General features: G+C 44.4%; 1 protein-coding gene across 1 annotated transcript in view; it reads left to right on the forward strand.

Annotated features, from left to right (window-relative positions):
• The first annotated feature begins 838 nt into the window (after positions 1 to 838).
• The window catches only part of AS3MT (arsenite methyltransferase), a 28,023-nt gene continuing 10,248 nt past the window's right edge, over positions 839 to 18,613 (forward strand). The window contains exons 1-8 of the mRNA XM_083149249.1: positions 839 to 1,076; positions 2,660 to 2,714; positions 3,636 to 3,763; positions 4,009 to 4,159; positions 10,633 to 10,769; positions 14,297 to 14,366; positions 14,848 to 14,929; positions 17,453 to 17,584. Of these exons, the coding sequence (XP_083005375.1) occupies positions 1,060 to 1,076; positions 2,660 to 2,714; positions 3,636 to 3,763; positions 4,009 to 4,159; positions 10,633 to 10,769; positions 14,297 to 14,366; positions 14,848 to 14,929; positions 17,453 to 17,584 (772 nt within the window). The 5' untranslated portion in view covers positions 839 to 1,059. The remainder of the gene's footprint in view (positions 1,077 to 2,659; positions 2,715 to 3,635; positions 3,764 to 4,008; positions 4,160 to 10,632; positions 10,770 to 14,296; positions 14,367 to 14,847; positions 14,930 to 17,452; positions 17,585 to 18,613) is intronic.

The following is an 18,613-nucleotide window of genomic DNA, read 5'->3' on the forward strand; positions in this document are numbered from 1 at the left end:
GGCAGATAAGAACCATTTGGCCCATCTAGTCTGCCCCTTTTTTACCCTTCAGGTAAACTCAACCCTTTTTAATCCTTATTTCTTTGTAAGGATATTCATATGCCTATCCCAAGCATGTTTAAATTGTTCTACTGTCTTAGCCTCTACCACCTCTGATGGGAGGCTATTCCACTTATCCACTACCCTTTCTGTGAAGTAATTCTTTCTAACATTTCCCCTGAACCTACCTCCCTCCAGTTTCAGTGCATGTCCTCGTGTTTTATTACTTGTTTTCCTTTGAAGAAAATGTCCCACCTGTACTATGTTAAAACCCTTGATATATTTGAAGATTTCTATCATGTCCCCCCTTTCCCTTCTCTGCTCCAAACTATACATGTTAAGATCTTTTAGTCTATCCAGGTAAGTTTTGTGATGTAGGCCATGAACCATTTTAGTTGCCCTTCTTTGTACACTCTCCAATGTATTTATATCCTTCTGAAGATATGGCCTCCAGAACTGGACACAGTATTCCAGATGAGGTCGTACCAATGACCTATAAAGTGGCATTATTACGTCTTTTTTTCTGCTACTGATTCCTCTCCCTATGCAACCAAGCATCTGACTAGCCTTCCTCATTGCTTTGTTACATTGCCTCCCTGCCTTTAAGTCACTTGAAATAGTGACTCCTAGATCTCTTTCCTCCTCAGTAGTTTCCATTATAGTACCCTTGATACTATATTGAGCCTTTGGGTTTTTGAGTCCCAAGTGCATAATTTTGCATTTTTTAGCATTAAACTGTAGTTGCCATTCTCTTGACCAATTCTCAAGTTTACTTAGATCATCAGTCATTTGATTTACCCCTCCTGGTGTGTCTACTCTGTTGCATATCTTTGTATCATCTGCAAAAAGGCATACTTTCCCTTCAATACCATTTGCAATGTCACTGAGTAGCTGAGGTCCCTGAGGTTGTGTCATCATACATCCAGTATATATAGTACAGACTGCTGGGGAGGGAAACTGTGACCCAGCCCGTTGCATTGTGGGACAGAGGAGGAAGCTGTTTAGTTCTGCAGCTGTAACATGTCACAGTGCAGCAGGTAACGTATAGTGTATACTGTATCTGGCTGAGCTGAGCACTTGTACAGTACTTTGTAGAATGCAGCACAGCGGAGCCAGTGTACATAATACAGGCAGCTGTGGCTATACTTACTGCTCTGTGGGGGAAATGCTTTGTGTACAGTGCTATTAGAAAGAAGGTCATACATCTCCCATATAGTCCTTATTGGGGAAGCAGTATGCTAAGACTGGATGTATAACTGTGTATGTATCTTATTTATGCATCATTTGTCTTATGTGTCTTTTGTCACATTGCAAGTTTCTGAGACCACTAGTGAAATGATCAGGTCTGCCTGGTATTAGATAGTGGGTAACTTGGCAGGCTGGGCAGGTTGGGATCATTTGGTCTACAGCATGATGGTCAACACCATTAGGTTGACATGGGAAAAGGTTGACATGGTTCTAGGTCGAAAGGTCATTAGTTCAACAGGTCATTAGTTCGACAGGTCATTAGTTTGACAAAGTTTAGATTGACAGTCAAAAGGTCAACATGGGATTTTTCACAGTCTTTTTTACCTGAATGTCAACAGTCGACATGGACACAGTTTAAAGTGCACTGCGCACCATCAAATTCTTTTTTTCGCCATGTGATGTCAGCTGCCAACCCCAAGCAGGCATCTATATGCCTGCATGTGGGTTATGGTATAAATCATCTACAGTGTCTAGGTCTTCAATCATATGGTCGACCACTAATGGTCGACAGTCACAATGTTGACAGGGTCCAAAGGTCGACAGGTAAAAGGTTGAAATAAAAAGGCCGACATCCAAAATGCTGACATGATTTTTACATGTTTTTAGGGTGCCGACATAGGTTGACATGGTTAAGTGTACCGCATCCCCTCGGATGACAAGCTGCGCTTGCCATGCTTCGGGCTCGGGGCATCGCTGAGCTCGCCACACTATTTTATTCTCCCTCCATGCCGTAGTGGATGGTAGAGCATGAATTACCGCCTGTCGGCACATGTCGGCTGAAAATTTAGTAAAAAATGCATGTTGACCAATTCCTGTCAACCTTTTGTCTATGATCATTCCGGATACCCATGTGCAGGGGAACACCCAGCTTTTTTATAGGCACGCCCATTAGAGGCTTGGCCGTTCCCCTGCTCCGGCTCCTGCCCACCTCCAATCCGCCCACTTTGGAGCGAACGGCCTGGCGAATGTGAAACATATTTGCGGATACACAAACCATGAACATCGGGGACAAGGACAAATTCGGGCCATTACGGCTCAGGGGGGGCTCGGGAGTGCGGGCACCTGAGTCCTCCCGATGCGCCCCAAACATCCTCGAGCCTGCCACCTGATCACGTTCTGCTGTGAATGGTGGCTATGCAGCTGACTTCTATAGTAAACGGAATCTGACTTCTATAGCAGGGGGAATCTAGGATGCAGGACATTTTGTCTTTGGTAGAAAAGTCACTTTGGAAGATAGGGTTTTGTACGTAGTGACCTCCCAGACAGCATCGTTTGTGTTTCTTTCTTCCCTTTGCTTCAATCTGTTTAACACTGGATTGACAAAAAAAACCTTGAAGATGTCTAATACTCTTTTCCGCCTTGATTTGTCTAGCTCTCCCACATCCAGCTGCTGCTCACAAGGCCTTCAGACCTACGATGATGTCAAGGTATTGCCATTCGTGGTCCAAGTTTTTATCTCATGCTTTCGCATATTACACTCAGCGCTTTCATTTCAGGATCAGTGTTTCAATTATATAAAAAAAAGAAAAAAAAAAGAAAAAGATCTAGACGAATATGATTTGCGTTGAACACATTATACTTTATATACAGATGTAATAGCATTATAGCTATTTATAATAAGACATAATGGGTGTAATTCACTTGTCTAACACCGAGGCTACAACCAGGTGACGCCTGGCGGAGCAATTCAAATGGTGCGAGCTGAAGTGCATGATAAGACGGCACTTTGGGGACCGAAATGGGAGTGTGGGCATCCAAAATAGTACTTTAGATGTGTTTAGCCGATTATGTGGCGAAACCCGGTACTTCTTGCATGCAGGCTCACCCAATTGAAGGAACAGTTGTATTGCTCTGATGGGTACCAGTTACATTTGGGTGCCCACAAAACAACTGAATTCCCCCTAGAATGTCTTTGTTTATGCCGCCCAGTCTGTAGACCAAGATTACTCTGATTGCTTGAAGATAATGCCACTGCGGCCCAAACTAGGCTACGCAGGCAAGGGGCTACAGTAAAGATGCAAGCGCTTCCCAATATAACTAAGTGATATAATGGCAAAACTTTGCAATTGCATTGTGGGGAGGGACCCGGCATACTCTGTGCAAGGTGCCCCCCCCCCCCCCCCCCCCCTCCTCACATGCTAGTGGAAGGGGTTTCTTACAAAACTACAACTCCCGTTGTGTGATTTGGATGGGAATTTTATGGAAATTGCAAATTTGGTTCTGTGTAAGTAAATTGAATCTTTATTGCACCTTACTGCTTCATCTTATAATGTGATCACTCCCCATTTTATATGTTTGTTTTATAAATGCATCTTATAACACTTGTGTTTGTTTTTTCCATATATCAGGAATACTATGGGAAACATTTAAAGAGCTCAAAAGATCTGAAAACCAATGCGTGTGTCACCCCGTCCAAGCCCATACCAAAATATATCCGAGATGCACTGAATGAAGTTCATGAAGAGGTCTCTTCTCGGTATGCAGTTGAAAAGCAAAGGGGTTAAAGTGGGGGGAATAGGGTGGAACTGAGTTCCACCACCTGTAATGGTGAGGCGGAACTACTGTAGTTCAACCTCCCCGTTGGCCCTGCACAGTAATTCTAACAGAAAAGCGCAATAGTCTGCAGTGGGTGATAATGCGTAATAGTCTGAGTGGACTCTCCATTATATGTTTTGAATTGACAACCTTTAAAGGCATCTGACTTGTGTGTTCTCTGACCAGGTACTATGGCTGCGGACTTGTGGTACCAGAATGTTTGGAGGGCTGCAGGATCCTGGATCTTGGCAGTGGGAGCGGGAGGGACTGTTTCATGTTGAGCAAACTTGTTGGACCTAAAGGATTTGTCACAGGAATAGACATGACCGCTGAGCAGGTATTTTCTAATACTCCAACACCATGACAACCATGAAGTCTGTCACAAGAGAAGATCAGATGACTGCTACCTCCAATAAGAAAGTGTAGTCTCTATATAAAACACTTACAGAAAAGGAAGTATATAAACAAGACCAACATCGCAAGACCTTATATATAATATATATATATATATACACCCGTGTTCTATAACATAATACCACTGATAGGTGAAGTGAATATCATTGATTGTCTCATGATATCGGCACTGGTAAAGTGGTGGGATATATTAGACAGCAAATTAACACATTCTTAAAGTTGATTTTTTGAAGCAGGAAAACTCGTTGTGGATCTGTGTCAGATCATCTTCAAGAGGCGGGTCTTGTGGGGTGTTCCTGGTATGCAGAGGTTATTAATTACCAAAATTGTCCCAAGGAGGAACAACTGGTGAACTGGCAACATGGTCATGGGCACCTAGGGTGACATTTATTAGAGGTCGATGTTGGGTTTTTGGCGATTTTTATCGCAAAAACGGCCGTTTTCGCACTTTTTCCCGAATTCGCATAATTAATGAGATGCAAAAATCGGCAAAAATGCGGTATCTGCCGCGAAATCGCTCTTTCTGAAAGTGTGATTTTTTTTTTATCTCCGGAACTCGCATCCAGATGTTTTCCTATTGAAAAATATACAATTCGCATATTTAATGAGATGCGAATTTGGGAATCGCCCAAAAAAAATGGTCTAAACATCACAAAAAAAATAGACCTGATCCTGACTGGCGATTTTGTCACTCTTGGACCGGTCCTGGTTCCAAAAATACGGGGGACAAAAATTCTGGGGGTCCCCCTTATTTTGAAACCAGCACCGGGCTCCAACAGTTTGCAGTGTCATGCCACAGCCGGGGGACACTTTTTACATAAGGTCCCCCGGCCGTACCATGAGCACCGTGGCTGGTCAGCCTTGGACGGGGTACCTGGAGGAGTGGGGACCCCCCCAATAAAGGGGCCCCCCCCCAGGCTTCACCCGTCCAGGGCTGAAGCCCGGGGCTGTCACCGGCCTCCCTGGCCATTGGACGCCAGCCTGATAGGGTTAAAGTCACATTCCTAACATTGCTTAATACAGGAGAACTACAAGTGCCAGCAGACCTCCCCCGCATGCTGGGACTTGGAGAACCACAAGTCCCAGCATGTGGGGCATTAATGGGCCCGCTGGGACTTGTAGTCCACCTGTAAAAAGAATGTTAGAAGAAAACACACACACAGAAAAGTAAAACTTTATTACATACACACACATCTCACTTTTGCACCAATATACTTACCGATCCAGGATCCAGCGCTGGTCTCCCTTGTGCAGCAGAGCCGGCTCTCCCCGCACTGACAGCGGGGACAACCGGCTTTCTCAGATGCAGCTAACAGCTTCTGTCGCGCTGTCCCAGCGCAACAGAGGCTGAGAGCGTGATTGGGCGATGCGTCTGATAGAGACGCATAAGCCGAAGACGCTCTCAGACTCTGTTGCGCTGGGACAGCGCGACAGAAGCTGTTAGCTGCATCGGAGAAAGCCGGTTGTCCCCGCTGTCAGTGCGGGGGGATCCGGCTCTGCTACAGAAGGGAGACCAGCGCTGGATCCTGGATCGGTAAGTATATTGGTGTAAAAGTGAGGTGTGTGTGTATGTAAGAAAAGTTTTATTGTTCCTCAGTGAGAAAAACAAAATAGCAATCTAGCAAATATGATACCTTTTAATGGCTAACAAAAATAAATGTTGTTAAAATGCAAGCTTTCGAGACTTCTTAGGTCTCTTCCTCAGGCATGGTATAACAAGGTGTGTGAAGAACCACATATATATACACAGCAGAGTAGGAACAAGATGTGATAGATGGACATTCTTAAGATCAAAACAAAACAAAATAACAGAATGAGCTTGTAAATTGAGTCCTTAATTGGTTTGTAGATAAGTAGTGTGAAAGTTTTATTGTCTCTAAGTTGATGACAGACCAGAGTTAGAGCTCCGATGCCCTCACTCTCTCTGGGCCAGATTCCTCAGATGTTGTAGTGGGCCATAAATCCCTCGGATAGATTCAGTCCTGTGTTAAGGGTGTCAAACGTTGTCATTAATTTGTATTCCCAGACCCTCCTGTCTCTTTGTGATTTGAAATTTCCTTTTAGTATAATCACTTTCATATGATCCTGATTGTGTCCTGGGCTGCAAAAATGTTTGGCCACAGGAAAGTGTGTCTTTTTTTCCTTTATTGTGTGGCGATGGGACCTCATCCTTGCCTTAAGTTTTTGTCCTGTTTCTCCAACATACAGACCCCCAATAGGACATTTGGTGCACAGAATCAGGTACACTACATTGGTAGTAGAACATGTGAATGTCCCTGGGATCTTATAGTCCTGTTGTGTGTTGGGGATCCGTACACTGTCTGTAGTGAGGATATGGGCACAGGTTTTGCAGCTCCTTACATTGCAGGGATAGGTTCCTCTTTGTGTAATGGATGGCAGTGAACTTCGGATTATAATATTTTTCAGGTTTGCAGGTTGTCGGTAACATAGTAGTGGAGGGTCTGGGAATATTGTTTTCAGGCGGTCATCTTTGTGTATGATGTGATGTAGTTTTTTTGCAGTTTTTCTTAGCACCTCAAGCTGTGGGTTGTAGGTGACTACCAGGGGTACACGGTTGTTTCTTTCTCTTTCTTTATATTGGAGAAGTTGATTTCTGGGTATCCTGATGGCTCTGATAATCTGATCGTTGATTGATGTGGGATGATATCCCTGATTTAAAAAGGTCCCTTTAAGTTGTTTTAAGTGGACATCTCTATCTGCTGGGCTGGAGCAGATGCGATGATATCTGATGGCCTGGCTGTAGACAATGGATTTTTTTATGTGTTTCGGGTGGAAGCTGTCCCATCTGAGGTATGAAGGCCGATCCACGGGTTTTCGGTATAGGGTTGTCTGTATTGCGTTGTTTTGAATTGTTATAGTGGTGTCAAGGAAGTTTATCTCGGTATATGAGTAATTCATTGTCAGGTTTATTGTTGGATGAAATCTGTTAAATTTTTCATGGAAATGTATGAGTTCTTGTTCAGAATCAGTCCAGATGATCAGGATATCATCATGAAGATGGACTGACAGCATGCCAGATATATCTTGAGTCCAATGGGATTGCTCCGGGTCCTGCAACACAGCTTACAAAATTTATCCTTACACACAATTATTTTTCCTTTGGCAAAGAAATATTTCTACAGCGCACCGGGACCGCCATGGGCAGTAAAATGGCACCGCAATACGCCAATCTGTTCATGGCAAAACTCGAGAGTGACTTCTTGGCATCCTGCTCAATCAAACCCTTGGCTTACTTCCGTTACATCGATGATATCCTGATCATCTGGACTGATTCTGAACAAGAACTCATACATTTCCATGAAAAATTTAACAGATTTCATCCAACAATAAACCTGACAATGAATTACTCATATACCGAGATAAACTTCCTTGACACCACTATAACAATTCAAAACAACGCAATACAGACAACCCTATACCGAAAACCCGTGGATCGGCCTTCATACCTCAGATGGGACAGCTTCCACCCGAAACACATCAAAAAATCCATTGTCTACAGCCAGGCCATCAGATATCATCGCATCTGCTCCAGCCCAGCAGATAGAGATGTCCACTTAAAACAACTTAAAGGGACCTTTTTAAATCAGGGATATCATCCCACATCAATCAACGATCAGATTATCAGAGCCATCAGGATACCCAGAAATCAACTTCTCCAATATAAAGAAAGAGAAAGAAACAACCGTGTACCCCTGGTAGTCACCTACAACCCACAGCTTGAGGTGCTAAGAAAAACTGCAAAAAAACTACATCACATCATACACAAAGATGACCGCCTGAAAACAATATTCCCAGACCCTCCACTACTATGTTACCGACAACCTGCAAACCTGAAAAATATTATAATCCGAAGTTCACTGCCATCCATTACACAAAGAGGAACCTATCCCTGCAATGTAAGGAGCTGCAAAACCTGTGCCCATATCCTCACTACAGACAGTGTACGGATCCCCAACACACAACAGGGCTATAAGATCCCAGGGACATTCACATGTTCTACTACCAATGTAGTGTACCTGATTCTGTGCACCAAATGTCCTATTGGGGGTCTGTATGTTGGAGAAACAGGACAAAAACTTAAGGCAAGGATGAGGTCCCATCGCCACACAATAAAGGAAAAAAAGACACACTTTCCTGTGGCCAAACATTTCTGCAGCCCAGGACACAATCAGGATCATATGAAAGTGATTATACTAAAAGGAAATTTCAAATCACAAAGAGACAGGAGGGTCTGGGAATACAAATTAATGACAACGTTTGACACCCTTAACACAGGACTGAATCTATCCGAGGGATTTATGGCCCACTACAACATCTGAGGAATCTGGCCCAGAGAGAGTGAGGGCATCGGAGCTCTAACTCTGGTCTGTCATCAACTTAGAGACAATAAAACTTTCACACTACTTATCTACAAACCAATTAAGGACTCAATTTACAAGCTCATTCTGTTATTTTGTTTTGTTTTGATCTTAAGAATGTCCATCTATCACATCTTGTTCCTACTCTGCTGTGTATATATATGTGGTTCTTCACACACCTTGTTATACCATGCCTGAGGAAGAGACCTAAGAAGTCTCGAAAGCTTGCATTTTAACAACATTTATTTTTGTTAGCCATTAAAAGGTATCATATTTGCTAGATTGCTATTTTGTTTTTCTCACTGAGGAACAATAAAACTTTTCTTATCAACTGGCTAACACGGTACCAAACTTTTTTCTTGTGTGTATGTAATAACGTTTTACTTTTCTGTGTGTGTGTGTTTTCTTTTAACATTCTTTTTACAGGTGGACTACAAGTCCCAGCGGGCCCATTAATGCCCCACATGCTGGGACTTGTGGTTCTCCAAGTCCCAGCATGCGGGGGAGGTCTGCTGGCACTTGTAGTTCTTCTGTATTAAGCAATGTTAGGAATGTGACTTTAACCCTATCAGGCCGGCGTCCAATGGCCAGGGACGCCAGTGACAGCCCCGGGCTTCAGCCCTGGACGGGTGAAGCCTGGGAGGGGGGGACCCCTTTATTGGGTGGGTCCCCACTCCTCCAGGTACCCCATCCAAGGCTGACCAGCCACAGTGCTCATGGTACAGCCGGGGGATCTTATGCAAAAAGTGTCCCCCGGCTGTGGCATGACACTGCGGGCTGTTAGAGCCCGGTGCTGGTTTAAAAATACGGGGGACCCCCAGATTTTTTGTCCCCCCGTATTTTTGGAACCAGGACCGGTCCAAGAGTCCGGGGCTGGTTTCAGAAATACGGGGGACCCCTAAGCTTTTTGTCCCCCATATTTTTGGAACCAGGTCCGGCTCAATGAGCCCGGGGCTGGTTATGTACAGGAGGGGGACCTCACGCCATTTTTATTTTTTTATCACAAAATCGCACATTTCACCAAAATCGCACCTTTTAATTCCGAAAATCACCCTATATCGCACTCTCGCACTTTTCATGCCGGAATACACACCTCATTAAATATGCGAATTCGCGGCAAAAATGCGATTAGGGCGATTTGAGAAAAAAACGCATTTTCTCAAAAACGGTAAACCCACTAAATCTCGCCCCTAATGTTCATTGAGGCACGTGGCTCGCCCATATTGTTCTATTCCACAGATGGGATAGATTTGTAGCACAGATTGCAGAAAAACTTGCAAGTTATGATGGAAAAGTGCCAGAACACACAGCAGGAAATTTACTAACATCGGGATATGGCCGATCCCAGGTATGAATGGATACGACTGGCATCGGCCGTATTCCGGGGAAAATACAAATCGTAAATAGGCAAATTTAGTAATCTGCCGTATTCACCTGATTCGTATTTTCCAATGTCGTAGCCGGACATATCCATTCATACGTATGAAGCGGCAGCATTGCACGGATCAGTATAGGGCCGGTCTTAGTTCCCAAAATACGGGGACAAAATGAATAGGGGTCACCCATATTTTGACAACCAGCACCGGGCCCATACAGCCAGCAGGGTAATGCAACTCCTGGGGAATTTTTTTTTTATACAAGTTACCCAGGCTAAAGCATTATCCTCCTGACTGGTCAGCCCAGGAAGAGACTCTGGGGGTATGGGGACCCCCCAATGAAAGGGGTCCCCCCTACAGGATATCCCTTGCCCGGGCTGAAGCCAGGCGCTGTTTCACATACAGGGACTTGGAGAGTCACAAGTCCCAGCATACGGGCATTAAAGGGCCCGCTGGTACTTGTAGTTCTACAACAGAACAAATAGTGAAATAAAACACTGACACATTAGAGTATTAAAACTTTTGTTCACACGACACCGGATCATATGGATCTTTTCATCATAATAACTTTGAATAGAATGTAAGTACAGTATTTACATCCAAACTTCATTCTAACTGCAAATCACACACATTTTGTTTAGGTGGAGTTATCTCAAAAGTACACGGACCATCATATGAAGCAGTTTAATTACTTGCAACCCAATATTCAATTTGTGAATGGATATATTGAAGACCTCAAATCTGCTGGCTTGGAGGATCAGAACTATGACATCATAATGTAAGTATAGATTGTCGCACCAAGTTTCTTTTTATAGCAGTTCTAGTATTATGTGTATTATTTTATTATTGTATCAGTAAAAATAAACGGAGTAAATCGTTTTTTAGCCTGGAGGGGGAACTATTTTTAAAATACAAACCACACGTCCACAAGTAGTGGACAAATGAAAAAGAAAACACTTTCCCACTGCTGCAATAACACAGACTGTTGCCGGGTCTAATACTGGGTACACACAGGACGACATGGGTCCGATCACATCAATCTAGATCCAATTCCGACCGATTGGACCTCGTACCTGGGAGGGACTTGGCTAAGGCTGCAAAATAAATGGGTCCCATAAGGCCATAACCTTTAAAAGCTTGTGCAGATCAAGCTCACAGGCGCTAGGAAATGTCATCTTCAAGCACTCGCAAAGGGAAGACCTACCAATAACACAAATATAGGCTGCAGTGGGAATGCGTTTCAAGCAGCTGTGAATAGTGGGCCGTTACCTGAAGAAGATGTATATATCAGCTCATCTTGCTAAGGTTTTATGAGCGGTGGTGTTTAAGGGGATGTCCCTGTGGATTTCTTTTTTTTTTAAACATTTTAATTGAAGGGTTAAATCATAAAAACAACAATGTACAGTATAAGGGAGTTGACAAAAATACAGTAATCAGTCTCATCGAAACATATAAAAGAACAATAGACACCTTGACCAGACAACATACAAGGAATTACAGTAGTAAGCATCCGAAAACCGGGTCAATAAAAAGAGTGGCCCATTACTGAGAGATTCCAGATTATACCGTTCAGTTTAACGAAAAGACATTCTCAAAGTTTCTTTAAAATCCTACAGTAATTCCTTAATTCATAAGGAAGCCAGATATCAAATAATTTTTCAAATCTTTAGGGGGATATTTAATCAATGATATTCAATCTAGGGTCATGACTGTCTGGCAGGCCCGAAAGCCGAGCCCCTGCACTGTTCTCAGATTCAATGTCCCGCCTGCTGAACACCAAAAGGGGGGAGTGGTCGTGAGATACGGCCGTAGATCGCCGAGCTATAGCCGGGAGCTGGACAATCCACGGCCGTTCTCGGCAGAATGGGCCCGTCTGCTTTTAAAGTCAGGTCCGTTCTGCCGAGATCCCTGTTCAATGCTGTCGGGCAAGATTTTTTTCCCGTCAGTTTATGTTGTTTTCTCACAGACGTCTCCGTCCAATCCGTGGTAAACAAACACGATATTCTAGGATGGAGAAGTTACACACTTAAGGCATCAGGAGCTATCCTTAAGATAATTAAATTACCGGTACTTGTTTCCTAGCACGGCCACAACGATCATGATCGTGGGCATCGTGAGTAAAAATCGGGGGCATCGCGGCCATCGCATGCACTAAAGAATCGGGTGCGATGGCCGCGATTTCCCATAGGGAACAATGTTAAATGCCTCAATTTACCCGCGATGCCCCCGATTTCTCATAGGAAACAATGTTGAATGGCTCAATTTACCCAAATCATCATAGGGAACAATGGTAAATGGGCCAGAAACTCCCAAAAACACCCCTGAACAGTGAAATGCCCCCCACAACGCGAACCCGAAGCGTGGCGAGCGCAGCGGTACGCGTCCTCCGACATTTTCATACCCCCACTATCCATGTCGGCGTGGAGTTGAGAATAGAATAGTGTGGCGAGCGCAGCGAGCCACCGAGCCCGAAGCGTGGCGAGCGCACGCGGATACCTGTGAAGCCCGCGAAGGAACGCGTTTACCTGTGAAGGTATCCGCGTCCGCTCGCCACACTATTCTATTCTCAACTCCACACCGACGTGGATAGTGGGGGTATGAAAAGGTCGGAGGACGCGTACCGCCGCCCCTCGCGGGCTCGCTGCGCTCGCCACGCTTCGGGTTCGCGTTGATCGTGGGGTGGCGTAAACTACTTTTGGGGGGACATTTCACTGTTCATGGGTGTTTTGGGGGGTTTCTGGCCCATTTACCATTGTTCCCTATGATGATTTGGTGAAATTGAGGCATTTAACATTGTTTCCTATGGGAAATCGGGGGCATCGCGGGTAAATTGAGGCATTTAACATTGTTTCCTATGGGAAATCGGGGGCATCGCGTCTGGACCATTTAAGCCTTTTTTAGCCGCATACGACGCGATTTTGACTTTTTTCAATGCATTTCAATGGGAAAATCGGGGGCATCGCGTCGGTCGCGTCGCAGACCACTAAAAATTACACCCGATGCCCGCGATTGTGGCCGTGCTAGGAAACAAGTACCAAATTACCTGTTCATACAGCAGTGGAGGTGTCCCTCAAATAAATCCCCCCGAAAGCCAAGCATTTTTCAATTTTAAAGGATACTTGTAAAGGGCCTGTGATGTAACCCTTTAAGGCCAACCAAAAATGTAGTTTCTAGGGGCAAGACTATAAGCAATGTACAATGGGCCTGATTTCAGCCAGGCTCGCCAAGCAGTGATCGTTCTCTGCTTAGTGAGCCCTGAAATGCCGCCCGGCTGAACGACCACCCCCACCGCCACCAAATTCCCCTGTGATAGTATAGTATTATAGTATTATTAATAGTTCAAAGAAAGTGAAATAATCCAGGCTGGTTGCAGGTTTTCAAGGATAGGGAACCAGGGATACAGAGGTCGGAGAGTTGAAAGCTTGGTTTCAGCAATTCATTTTTGTCTGAATTCCCTTCTGTGTAATAAGGCCAGATTTGGGCCAAGCTCCTGATTCAGACCTGTTTGCCCCGCCCACAGGAATCCCCTCTCTAACATGCGTGGGGATGTCTTCGCTAACACTTCCCCCGTGCATGCAGCCGAACGGGAGGGAAATCATTCCATGGTCACGCACCAGGGGGTTGCACAACCTGGAACTGGGACCTGGACGAATTTGGACCCAAACGAATGTTCCTGAATTAGTCCCCAAATCCAGTAGCCGGAGAGTTGCGGCCAGTTCTGACATTTTTACGATTTAGCATCAAGATTTAAAGCAGTATTTTTTTTTTATTTTTTTTTTGCGTTATTGCTGCTTTTAATCTTGTGGCTAATGCTGACCATACACTTGTGAGATATTGCATGCAATCATCTCAATGCGATGTTCTATTCCTGGCCACTCCTCTTCCACCCACTGTGCACAGGACTGTTTGATCATCTGGTGTGTTTTGTTTTTACAGCATTCGATGCAATCACATTCGATCATGCGATCCCTACCCATTTTCTTATTGCAAGAGGCATTCGATAAATCGCATGATTGTATGCACAATTGTACTCCAAAAAGGGCACTTTTGATGCGATTTTAGCAAAAGATGAGCTTCAAGGGAAATCAAAACCCGATATCGCGTTGAATGCAATCGCACAAGTGTATGGGTAGCATAAGTCATTAAAATCTAAGCCGTTTCCTAGTTAACAGTAATGCTATGTATTAAGTATTTGCAGACTGTGTTTCCAATCATGATTGCAGCTGTGCAGTGGAGCCTAGAATATAAGTGTTGACCACAAGTAATATACAATCTGAGCAATGCTTTACATTATCTCTATTACAGATCTAACTGTGTCATCAATCTTTCTCCTGACAAGAAGGCTGTGCTACGAGAAGCATACCGAGTGCTAAAGGTAATTGGGCACTTCTGTACAAATAACTATGAAGCTATAACTCCTGTGATAATGCATACATTATTGTGCTTTCATCTTATTATGGGAAAATGCTGTGGGACAGCTGAGGGCTGATCAGATGCTAAACTTTATTGACTTTTATACTGTTATCTGACTCCCTGGCACATGTTACATCTGCCCCATCTGCAGTGCAGCATGGTTTTATCCACAGGTCTGAATTAGTCCCTTGATCAGAGCTTATAGAAGAGAGGTCTTTTTTTGGTAGGTTCCCCTTTAAGGTATTTAAATGCCTTTCCCCCCTTTAAGCTGACATAGTACTGGCCATGAATAAGGTACTGTAAATGAAAGGGAGAATACAATCTTATCATTCATTGAAAACCTCCTCCACATTGAGATATTCTGACATAACAGATGCATATGACATTGCTTGTTAATCTTCTTTCAATGTCACAGCAGTTAAAGAGAACATTTTGTTTCTTAGGATGGCGGAGAGATGTACTTTAGTGATGTGTATTCCAACTTGCCAGTTTCTGATGAATTAAAGCAAAACAAAGTGCTTTGGGGTAAGTATTATATTAGGAGTTGAATATTTTCAATGAGCAATGAGATTCAGGATTGAGCACATCTCAGAGGCCTTGTACACAAAAAGGCCCCCATACATTTGGCCGACTTGTCCTAAGGACAAGTCGTCCCGACTTCCCCCAAGCAGCTCCCCAGGGGAGCTTAATCAGATTTGGCACTTGATGTGCAATTATAACATGTGATAAATCGGATGCGATTTATCACATGCAAAAAAAAAACCTGGGGAAGCAGCAGCAGAGGAGTGTCCAGCTGCTGGAGAGTTGTAGAGGCAGGCGGGGATCGGAGAGCAGGGTCAGGTCCGGGAGTTCGGCAGCGGCATCCGGCAGCAGCAGGCTAAGAGAGGGGACCAGTCCGGGGGAGCGGCAGGAGATGTAGCGGCAGGGGGGGACTGCAGACGCAGATCAGAGACCGGGGGAGTGCCGGGAGATGTAGCGGCGGGGGGGGGGGGGACGCAGAGCAGAGACTAGGAAGAAAGCCTATTCAAAAGACTGGGCGGCCGCTGATTGGCTGAGAGCTCAGTCAATCAGCGGCCGTCCGGTCTTTTGAATAGGATGGTTTCTATTCTCCCGCTCGCCGTGGGGACCACGGTAGCGGCGGGAGAATAGAAACCATCCTATTCAAAAGACTGGACGGCCGCTGATTGGCTGGGAGCTCAGCCAATCAGCGGCCGCCCAGTCTTTTGAATAGGATTTCTTCCTATTCTCCCGTCGCGCCCCCGGTCTCTGCTCTGCATCTGCAGTCCCCGCCTGCCACTACATCTCCTGCCACTCCCCACTCCCAGCCTGCTCCTGCCGCTCCTCCGGACTGGTCCCCGAGAGGGGGGTCAGGCTAGGGCCCGCGGCCACACAAGGTACCCATAGATATATCGGATCTGAAACACGATGACCCACGATGTGCCCATGATGGGTCAGATTCCGATATATCTTATGTTCAGCAGGCCCGACGCCCTGATCCGATGCGCGCGGGAACGTGCATCAGATCAGATGTCACAAACTTCAGATTTTGGGCCGATTTCACCAGATTTATCTGCCTAAAGTGCCGAAATCGGGTGAAATCGGCTCAAAATCGCATAGTGTATGGGCCCCTTTAGTCATTCAGTCTGCTGCGTACATTGAGAAAATTACGGTTGTTTGAAGCTTTTGACAAATGCTCACTCTGTCCACAGGTCACTGTGAGCCTGATTCAAATCCAGCCTGTAACATGACAATTAGGGGCTGATTATCATTCTCCACTTTATCACTTTGTGAAACTTGATACGTCTGGCCCTGTGAGAGACTGTGGGGTAGATGTATGAAGCAGTGATAAGGGAGGAGAAGTGATAAAGGGCCTGGTACTTCATCACCGGCCAATCAGTTCCTGACTGTTTACAGGATGGGTTTAAAAAGGGACAGTTAGTAGCTGATTGGCCGGTGATGAAGTACCAAGCACTTTATCACTTCTCCCTTATGACTGCTTCATACATCTACCCCTGAATCTCCTGCGATCGCTGACGCTGTCTAGCCAGTGTTCTTGGGGGTACACATCTATTTTCTGGCCTTTTTAAAAGTGTTTGCGAATAGTTGCCTACTCTCCTGCATCTTGCATGATGCTCTCATTTCAATCATAAATCTCCTGCTGCCTTGCATCGTACTCCAAATCTCCCGCAAGGACAGTTATTTACTGTAGTCACTGTGATTTGCTGTAGCTACTCCGGTGCTCCTGTTCTTTATCCCCTCTTGTGGGAATCCTTGACAGGAGAGAGTCAGACAAGCCGTCGTGCACTGACCCATTGCTTACTACTGGTTCTGTGAATAAATTAGGGTAAGAATTTTTGCTAGTAATCTCTCTTTAGGTAAATACTTTGGTTTACTTAGAGCAGGGGTTCCCAAACTCAGTCCCCAGGACCCCACACAGTTCATGTTTTCCAAGTCACCCGGCTGACTGACTCATTTTAAAAGATCCACAGGTGGAGCTAATTATTTCACTTGTGATTCTGGGCCTTATTCTGGTTCACTCTTTCTGACAAAATCCTTCTTAGATGGACAAAACCATGTGCGCTGCAGGGGGGGGGCAGATGTAAAATGTGCAGAGAGAATTAGATTTGGGTGAGTTATTTTGTTTCTGTGCAGGGTAAATACTGGCTGCTGTATTTTTACACTGCAATATAGATCTCACTTTGAAGTAAAACCCCACCCAAATCTAACTCTCTCTGCACAAGTAACATCTGCCCCACCTGCAGTGCACATGCTTTTGTCCATCTAAGAAGGATTTTGTCAGAAAGAGTGAACTAGAATAAGGCCCTCTGTGAGGAGACCTGCAAAACATGCACTGTGTGCTACGAGTTTGAGAACCTGTGATATAGATGATTTGTTTCCTAAAATAAATGCTTCGTTAACCTCATTTATAGCCTACTTACACATGTCATTACTGAACACTTGGGGCAACTCTGGTTGGAAACGTTTGAGCAGGGCAGTATCTGGAATATTGTGATTGTTCATCTTTCTATCTTTTGTTTGGTGATACAGGAGAATGCATCAGTGGAGCCCTCTGCTGGACAGATCTGTATCAGATTGCTGATGAGATTGGATTTAGCACCCCACGTCTAGTCACATCCAGTTACATCACAGTAAATAATAAAGAACTGGAAGACCTTGTTGGTATGTTTATAGTTTTGTTTTTTATGAAAGCTTAACCCTCTGTAGGAGATGTGCAAAATATCTGCTAAAAATGCCAGCGTCGCTCACATTTGTTATATAAATTCAAATAAAAAAATGTTGTGTAAAAAAGATTATGGGTGAAATGTAATAGGAAAGTAATTCAGAAAGTGAGAGAAATCTGCAGGTATTTTTTAAAGCGGCAATCATTTACACGTCAAAATCAAACTGGTTTAGTGCGACTCTATTTGTTCTTTTTTAAACCTTATAAATAGAACATAACAACCTATCAATCTGCTTCTAGCTAACATTTATCAAGTACATTTTATAAAACGATAGGTTGCCATGGGTAATTTCTCCGCCTCTCCTTTTTAGAAGGTTTGATGCATATCCCTCTTAGCCTAATTGTATACTTCTGCTGGTGTCCGAAGTGTTAAATTATCCTGATATGATTTAGCACTTGGAGCCAGATGTATCAAGCTTCAAAAAGTGATAAAGTGGAGAGAGATAAACAGCCAGCCAATCAGCTCCTACCTGTCATGTTACAGGCTGGGTTTGCAAAATGACAGGTAGGAGCTGATTGGCTGCTTGTTTATCACTCGCCACTTTATCACTTTTTGAAACTTGATACATCTGGCCCTTGATCTGCAGATTTTCCAGGTACTTATGGAGACTCTCATAGGACGCTGGTCTAGAGATGATACAGATGCAGTAAGCAATCATTGGGATTCAGCATCGGTAGGCTGCCATGTATGTGTACAGTAACCTTTAATTTCAGTAAGAACACTTTGGTATACTCTAAGGGCGTCTTTTGTGTTCTGTTCATAATCCATAGATGATAGAATGCTGTTGAGTTTTCATGGGTTAGTTTGGTTTTCACATAATTCTCATCTGGAATCTCTCAGCCCACACTCCAGACAGAGACCTTGGTGCGCTATCTGAATAATGTACGTAGGAGAATGCTGAAAGATTTATATGTCGGTGAGAGTAAGCATCCCTAGCCTTGAGACACCAAACACGCTACAGCACTGG

This window comes from Crinia signifera, chromosome 6 (assembly GCF_055691185.1).
Source record: "Crinia signifera chromosome 6, ASM5569118v1, whole genome shotgun sequence".
In the NCBI taxonomy this organism is placed as follows: domain Eukaryota; kingdom Metazoa; phylum Chordata; class Amphibia; order Anura; family Myobatrachidae; genus Crinia; species Crinia signifera.